At 32.0% G+C, this 8,467-nt stretch overlaps 2 protein-coding genes across 2 annotated transcripts; both read right to left on the reverse strand.

The window, feature by feature from the left end:
• Nucleotides 1–561: 561 nt before the first annotated feature.
• Nucleotides 562–1,632, reverse strand: LOC136233179 (metalloendoproteinase 3-MMP-like). The gene has a single exon (XM_066022782.1). It carries the CDS (start codon nucleotides 1,608–1,610, stop codon nucleotides 663–665), a length of 948 nt encoding a protein of 315 aa, XP_065878854.1. The 5' UTR covers nucleotides 1,611–1,632; the 3' UTR covers nucleotides 562–662.
• Nucleotides 1,633–6,643: 5,011 nt separating this feature from the next.
• On the reverse strand, nucleotides 6,644–7,834 carry LOC136233615 (metalloendoproteinase 3-MMP-like). The gene is made up of 2 exons (XM_066023345.1): nucleotides 7,823–7,834; nucleotides 6,644–7,737 (listed from the first exon to the last, which is right to left on the reverse strand). Exons 1-2 carry the CDS (start codon nucleotides 7,832–7,834, stop codon nucleotides 6,796–6,798), a joined length of 954 nt encoding a protein of 317 aa, XP_065879417.1. The 3' UTR covers nucleotides 6,644–6,795.
• Nucleotides 7,835–8,467: the final 633 nt, after the last annotated feature.

Raw genomic sequence — 8,467 nt, forward strand, 5'->3', positions numbered from 1 at the left:
ACTACAACAAATGGGGTAAAACCAATATTCTTGTTAACTGCATGATTATGAGCAAATCATTTTTTATTTGTGATTATAATAAGCTTTTGATAAGGAAGATTGGCCCTGTTGAGATTGTAGAAAAGATCAACCTGAATGCATATCGGCTCAAGTTACCAAGTCATATATGCACTGCTGATGTATTTAATGTGAAACATCTTGTGCCTTTTATTAGTGATTCCTTTGATGATAAAAATTTTAAAAATGAATTCTTTTTATTCTAAGGAGAATGATGCGGTCAAGGATCAAGCAATTCGTTTTTTTTGGAAGAAATATGATCTAATGGCTAATCGGTAAATTCTATCAAATTGTGAAGTATCATTTTTTGTGATTTTGGACCCTATACTGCATGAAAATGGGACCTAAATATTTGGGAAATTTACATGGAAGTTCACATTTGAAAAAGAGAAAGTTACATGTAAGTTCACATTTGAAAAACTATCTATAATTATATCAAGTCCTAATTTTGGTTTATGTCAAACTAGTAAAATCAGTAGTTTTAATATAGTTTAAAGATTGGAATTTATAAATTAGAAGTCTATAATATATGCGAATTACATAGAATGGTTGAAATGTAATTATTCGACAAGTATGTAGCAAAAAGATTATTGATAGGAAAAGAATCAAAGGTTATAGAGAGCCCTGATGCCTTGAATATCATCAGAATGTAAACCCTTTGTGAGTCCAGAAGCAATAGAAGGATACATAATAGCAGCTTTAACAGAGCTATGTCCAAGTCCAAGAAGATGTCCAATTTCATGAACTGCTACTGTCTCTAAATCAAAAGAACCTTGTCTTGCACCTACTGACCATTTTTCATCTCCATCATAATGAAACCTTCCATCTTCCGGTGCAAATGCATGAGCTAAAACTCCTCCATTACCATCAAAAGCCGCCCCATCTCCATGATTTCCACTGTGAAAACCCACAGTGATATCTCCAGTTGTATAATCTTCTACTCTCTCAAAACTGAAATGTGTGTTAGCTTCCCATGTTCTGAATGCCCTCCCTACTGCTTCCATTGCTTCTACTCGTGTTCTTGGAAGAAACCCGTATCTCAGATGATACTTATTTGCTGACCATTTAGGGTTTCCTGGGAAGAAAGCATAATGAGATACTGTATGGAATTTTGATGTTGAGTTATGATGATGCCTCTTCTTCCCGGATTCCATCCTTGTTGTGTTGTTTATTATATCTGCTACTCCGCATCTAGGCACCATCATCTGAGACACCGTTTCTGAGTCTAATGTTCCGGTGGTCTTCAAATGGTAATTGAGCTGGTAGGTTTTGATTGCAGACTCTAATTCATCATCAAAATCATCATCATTACCAAGAGACTTGTTTTGATAGGTTAAGTAACCAAAATGTTGAAGGTAATTTTTCAAATCATGAACTTGTTTCACCTTATCTCCCTTATGACATCCTTGGAGATGTTTTAGGAAATCAAATGCTGATGATGATGATTTCTTATGGTTTTTTGAGTTTGCTAAAGCTGTGTTGCAGTGTAGGGATATGAACATCAGAAGAATCAAAGCAATAACTGAACATAGGGAAAAAGCTTGAGATGCCATGTTTGGTTAAGTACTTGGTTTGGTTATTATTTGGTTAATCCTGAAGACTATTTATAGAGTTTTTTAGTAAGTAAATTTTGTTTTAAGTATGGAAATAAACTAGAAATGAGTATGAAGACCAATTATGAAACCGTAGTACAAGTTTGATAGACTTGCTAATGTGAAGGAGGGACTCAAACAATTAAGATTCTTATAGACTTATTTTATAATCAATTCCACTTACCAATTCAAAAGTGATGAGGACCATCTTTTAATGTTTCATCACGAAATCAAGAATTGATGTGATTACTTATTTATGTATTAATGAGCCAATAGCAAATGTCCTAATACATACTAATAGGACAGTTAAAGATTAATCGGGAATTAATCAGATTTATATTTTAATAATAGATGAAAACTTAAGCATGCAGACGGAATAAATGTTGTTAACCATCTCTAAGAAATTGCCTCGAAGCAAGGAAAGGATGTGAAAAGAAAATTTGAACAAGTTCACTTTAGGAAGAAAAATAATTATATATGCACGTGTAAAATATTTTGGTTGGATAAGATTTCAAAAAATAATTAGAATTTGCTATGGAGGTTTATTAAGGGAGGTCCCAAATAATAATTTAAAAGTTGAGATAAAATTCTACCCCACATCAGAAGTTCAGGACGGACAAATAATTAAGATAAATGTTATATAAATAGTTACGGCATCCAACAGAGACTGCATGGACAGTGGGAGGTGCTCCACAATTAGTAATATAGTATTGTGCACATGTAATAATTATGTGCATGAGAAATATTTGTTAAACCAGAGTCACACCGGTTACTGGTTGGATCACCGGTTTCCGGTCTGACTCTTATCCGGTTTGTTGCAGATGCAACAAACCAGTCCAACTTGGATCAGAATCCTTACCGGTTCCTGGTTTAACCGGTTGAACCGGCAGATCCGGTCCGAGTTTTATAACATTGAAAAATAGGATTTATCGTGAGATAGGTAGTGTTGAAGCACATTTCCACATTGATTTTGATTATGATAAAAATATTAAACGAAATTTATAACTCCATAATTAATAACACATTAAATTTAAATGTTGATTTATTTGTACTAATGTGTGTGTGTTGATAAATTAAGGGTCAAATACATGAATATCATAATTAAGTACAAAATTACAACTAAGTCATATCACTAAACTTAATTCTTAATGTGTCATTATTTTGTATATATTATGATTTTACATTATAATTTAAAAATTCTATACCCCAATTCATAAACCATAAACCTTAGAAAATATATTCTAGACTTCTAATTTATAAGGGTCAAATAGATGAATATCATAATTAAATATAAAATTACAACTAAGTCATATCACTAAACTTAATTCTTAATGTTTCATTATTTTGTATATATTATGATTTTACATTATAATTTAAAAATTCTATACCTCAATTCATAAATCATAAACATACTAATCGAAATAGGCTATGGATTAGTTTTTATTATTATTATTATTATTATTTTCTTTTGTTTCAGTGGAATTGATTATAAATTAGTAATTGGTCTTGAACCAAAAATATAATTTAGTTTACTCCATGGCTATGAAGACTAGAAATGAAGTGTGGACTTCCACATCAACTTTTGGCTGCATTTGTTTGTCATAAAATAGTCTTCATCTAAGTCTAAATTTTGTAAACTATATGCATCTTTTTCTTAGAGATAATTAACATGATTTTGTCTTTGTTTTTTTTTTTTTTTGTATGGAATTATTAACTATATTAAATGTATAATTACTACTAATTCATTAATTACTAGTATATTCAGATTATTTGGTATGAGAATAATAGGGTACACCTTTGATGAATCATCTCAATCAAAATTTACTGTGTAAGAATGATACAGATAGTAGTCCAACTAGAGAGTTTTGATCTTAAACATAAGAGTTTCTTGTCAAGCCTAGTATGAAGGAGTTAATCTTAGGGGGTGTTTTGTTGCTCATTTTCATGCTTCTTTTTGCCTTTTCACTTCAAAAGGGAGAGTTTTAGGTGTTTGGTTAGTGACCTCCTGTTTGACTTTTACATCTGAAAAGCAGCATTGGGTGTTTGGTTAGTGATCTCCTGTTTGCCTTTTACACCGAAAAGCAGCCTTTTCCAAAAGCAAAGAATATCTGCTTTTTGGAAAAACAGCTTTTTCCATCAGCAAACATCAAACCGTAACAGCAACAACACACAATAACAGCAAACCTTAATAGCAAACAGCAAACCGTAACAACATTCAGAACACAGCAACATCAAACAGTAGATAAAACAAACGGGCCCTTAAAGAACAAGATGAACAAGTTCCAACTAGGTTAATTTCATAAAAAATACCTTTCAATACAAATAAGGATGCTTACATACCTCTCCTAATGTGAAGCAAAGACCTAAATGCCCAACTAGGGTTACAAATCAATACAGAAAGGATAGGGGTAAGCAGGTGCGTGTATACATGGAGGGGCCGAGGGAGAATTAATCAGATTTATATTTTAATAATTGATGGAAACTTAAGCGTCATAGCGTCATGTTAACGATCTCTAAGAAATTGCCCCGAAGCAAGGAAAAAATGCATATTGTGAGAGCAAACGAAATTTAGACTTGGACCAATTATGACAAACATATATGCAGCCAAAGGTTGAAGTCCTCCCTTCATCTCCAGTCTTCCTAGCCATGGAGTAAACAAAATTATATTTTTGGTTTAGGACCAAATACTAATTTATAATCAATTCCACTAATAATACAAAAGAAAATAATAATAATAATAATATAAGAAGAAGAAAACTAATTCCAAGCCTATTTCAATCAGTATGTTTACCAATTCAAAAGTGATGAGAACCAACTTTTAATGTTTCATTCACCAAATCAAGAATTGATGTTTGATCAATTAATTACTTATTTGTGAATTAATGAGCCAATAGCGAAATCAGGCCACAAAAAAATCTAAAGAAAGTTGTCGGTAAAGATAACGACGCAATTAAAGTATTGTATTGATTAAAGTGGTATCTATACACAGTGGCGGATCCAGGATTTGAGGGAGGGGTCAAAACTCTATGTAAAAATTTTTTAGACTAATGTTTGTAGCCAAGAGCAAAAATACCCTTTACGTTTTGGGTCAGGAGCAAGTTTACCCTAGCGTCTAAAATTGTGCAATTTTACCCCTAATGTTTGTAGCCAAGAGCAATTTTACCCCTAACGTTGATAAATTGGATCAATTTCAGACACTATTATAACATACACTTATTTTTTTCTTTATTTTGCACCAATTGCATATCAATTTGTTCTTAAAAAAAGGATATAATGTTTTTTGTAATTTAATAATAAAATTGGAGATTAATATTTATAAATTCAGTGAATTTTTTGATTTTTTTTTGTCTAATTCGTACAAAAGACAGTACATTTTTAATATTTTTTTCTTATTTTTTTCACATCCCAACATATGTTTGTGATTTGTTACTGATAAAATAACGCATTTGTGAAGTGTAGATGATAAGATTCATGACCAAGAAGACAGTTTGATGAATTATTTCTCAAATTGACCAAATTTATCAACGTTAGAGGTAAAACTACTTTTGGCTTCCAACATTAGGGATAAAATTGCACCATTTTAAACGTTAGGGATAAAATTGTTCCTAACCTAAAATGTTAGGGGTATTTTTGCACTTTAACTATTCTTTTTGGGCTAATTTTTTTTTTAAGGGATGAAGGGGGGGGGGGGGGGGGGGCAAATGCCCCTTTGACCCCCCCTAAATCCGTCACTGTCTATACACAGCTAATATACAAGTAAGTCCTAGCTATATATTTATAATTATAACCTTTATTACCCCCACAAGTTAAGCTTGACACTTACAATGCTTAACTTGAAACAAAGAAATTTAAAACGATCTTTAGACAATGGTTTGGTGAAGATGTCAGCCACTTGATTTAAAGTGTTGATATGTTTGGCATGAAGTAAACCCTTAGATACGCGATCTCGAACAAAAAAGAAGTCAACCTCAATATGCTTGCTACGGTTGTTAAAAATAGCAATGTTATCATAACCGGACCGAACATCAAACCGAATTTATAACTGGATCACTTGGTCCGATTGGATAGCTCGGATTGGTCGAACCGGATGACGTAATAAATAAATAAATAATATTTATATATAATTAATTAATTAAAATTATTTTTATAAATTATATATAATCCAAAAAGTTTAGAAAAGAAAATTATAATAGTTAGAGAATAATAAGAAGTTAGCTTTCAATTTGTTTTAAAGTTAGAAAATTGAAGGAAAAAAAGTCTATTTAGTTAAAGATATTATTTAATCATGAAAAAGATTTTGGTTGGACAAGATCCCAAAAAATAATTAGAATTTGCTATGGAGGTCCCAAATAATAATTTAACATTTGAGATAAAATTCTACCCCACGTCAGAAGTTCAAGGCAGAGAAATCAAAGATAAATGCTATAAATAGTTACGACACCTAATAGACACTGCATGGGCAGTGGGAGGTCCACAATTAGTAATATAGTATTGTGCATATGTAATAATTATGTGCATGAGAAATATTTGTTAAAGCGGAGTGACAAAAAATGATGATTAAAAAATGAATGTGTACTATTATTATTGTTTTCGATTCTGTTTTCGCATAGTACATTCTTGTTGTATGTATATGTTTATTAAAGTTAGATACAAGATAATAATTATTATAGGGATATTTTTTTAACAATTGGGATTTTGTATTATAATTTTGGGATTTTGTATTATAATTAATGAGAAATTTTAGTATACTAGGAAAGTATTACACCGATCAATCAAGACACTCATTACATACCAATATAAAGGAGATGGTTGGTGTTAAGTAAAAATAAGAAAAATGTGTCATTAGTTGATTTGTTAAGTGTAATACTTCCAGAGTATCCGAATGTTTTTTTTTTTTTTTGGTAATGGATTAAGTTGTGGATTTGAAGCCTTCTAAATAGGAAACCCTAAGTGGGTTCCTAAGCCAGCATTAACATGGCCGGTCTGATCCAGTTTTGACAATCTCGAAAATAACAAAGTTATTGTCATTAATGCAGGCTATACATATTAGCATATCAAAGGAGAAAAATAGTGTATAATTATTGAAACAGTAATATATATAGTAAAATATAAGTTAAGAAACATGTATGCATTTCTAGAAATGAAATCAAAGGTTGTACAAGGCCTTGATGCCTTGAATATCATCATCCTTCAAACCCTTAATTTGTCCAGGAAGAATAGTAGGAAACATAACAGCATCTTCCACATAACTATGAGCAAGTCCAAGCAGATGCCCAATTTCATGCAAAGCTACACTCTCCAAATGCATAGCACCTTCTTTTGCTTCAACTGACCATATCTCATCTGCATCATAATGAAACATACCATATGGTGGTACAAATGCATGAGCCACACTCCCTCCTGGTCCATCAAATGCTGCACCATCCCCATGTTCACCTCTGTAAAACCCCACTATTATATCCGAATTCAAGTAATATTCTATCATTTCAAAACTGAATAATTGTGTGTTAACTTCCCATGTCTTGAATGCTCTCTTTACTGCTCCCACTGCATCTTCTCCTGTTCCGTGACGAAATGCGTACCTTAAATGATACTTATTTGCTGGCCATTTGGCATTTCCAGGGAAGAATGCATAGTGAGATACTATATGGAGTTTAGATGAATTCATTCTTGTTTTTCCATTGATGATATCTGCTACTCCACACCTAGGCCTCCTCATTTGAGAGACTGTTTCGGAGTCTAGAATTCCGGTGGGGTTTAAATGGTAATTGAGTTGGTAGGTTTTGATTGCGGATTCTAATTCGTCATCAAAAATGTTAACAAGAGATTGTTTTTGATAGTTTAAGTAACCAAAATGCTGAAGGTACTTCTTGAGGTCTTGAATGCCTTGTACATTTTGACCCTTATGGCATCCTTGGAGATTTTTTAGGAAATCAAATGGTGATGTGTTTTTGTAATCATGTTTTGTGTCTGCTAAAACAAGGGAAGTAAGGATAAGAATAATGATAGTAAATAATGAAGATAGAGGGAAAGCGATGGAAGGAGTAGTGTATGTTTCTGATAGATAACAAAGCAGTATGGTTTGGTGCTATTTTCTTAATACCCTAAGCCCATTGAAATAAGACCAACTGTGGACTGTAATACACGTTTGATCGACGAGGTAGTGTAACAACATTCTGAGTCATGCGTGATCCATTATTTGTAAAGTAACATATATTAGGGAAAAGTTAAAAAAAGAACAAAATTCCACCTTCTTCCAACTTTGATATTTTGACGTGTAGCAATTAAGAACATTGATCAACTAGGAGGTTGATAATGAGGTAAGCTGGAAGGATAAATTTATTAGGGGAATGTCATGCAATAAGCTTTCTGCTGGTTTAAATCACAAATTAAATGGTCAATTCATACAGTAGCAGCTTCTGTATGGTAAGTGTTTCTATCGAATGCATATTTTGAAAAGGGATAAGTTAGGCCTAACGTTTTTTTTTATTATTTTTTTATTTTTTTTTTGAGAAGTATCAATTTAGGTTCCACTTACAAAATAGTATTAATGCAGGCTTAACGTTTAAATCGATAACGAAATGTGAGACGTTATTCATATTAATCCGTTGAGTTCTGGTTTCTCACTCCATGTACAATTGAAAGATCTTAACGAAGTAATGTGAATGACGTGTCAAGTTTCGTTATCAAGGCTTAAATTGGTACTTTTTTAAACGTTAAGCTTATATTGATGCTATTTTGTACGTGGAGTTAAATTGATACTTTCCCAAAAACCTTAGACCTCAACTTTAATATTTTATCCCTCTTGAAAATTTATG

The sequence above is a fragment of the Euphorbia lathyris genome, chromosome 6 (genome assembly GCF_963576675.1).
Source record: "Euphorbia lathyris chromosome 6, ddEupLath1.1, whole genome shotgun sequence".
NCBI classification, from domain to species: Eukaryota; Viridiplantae; Streptophyta; class Magnoliopsida; order Malpighiales; family Euphorbiaceae; genus Euphorbia; species Euphorbia lathyris.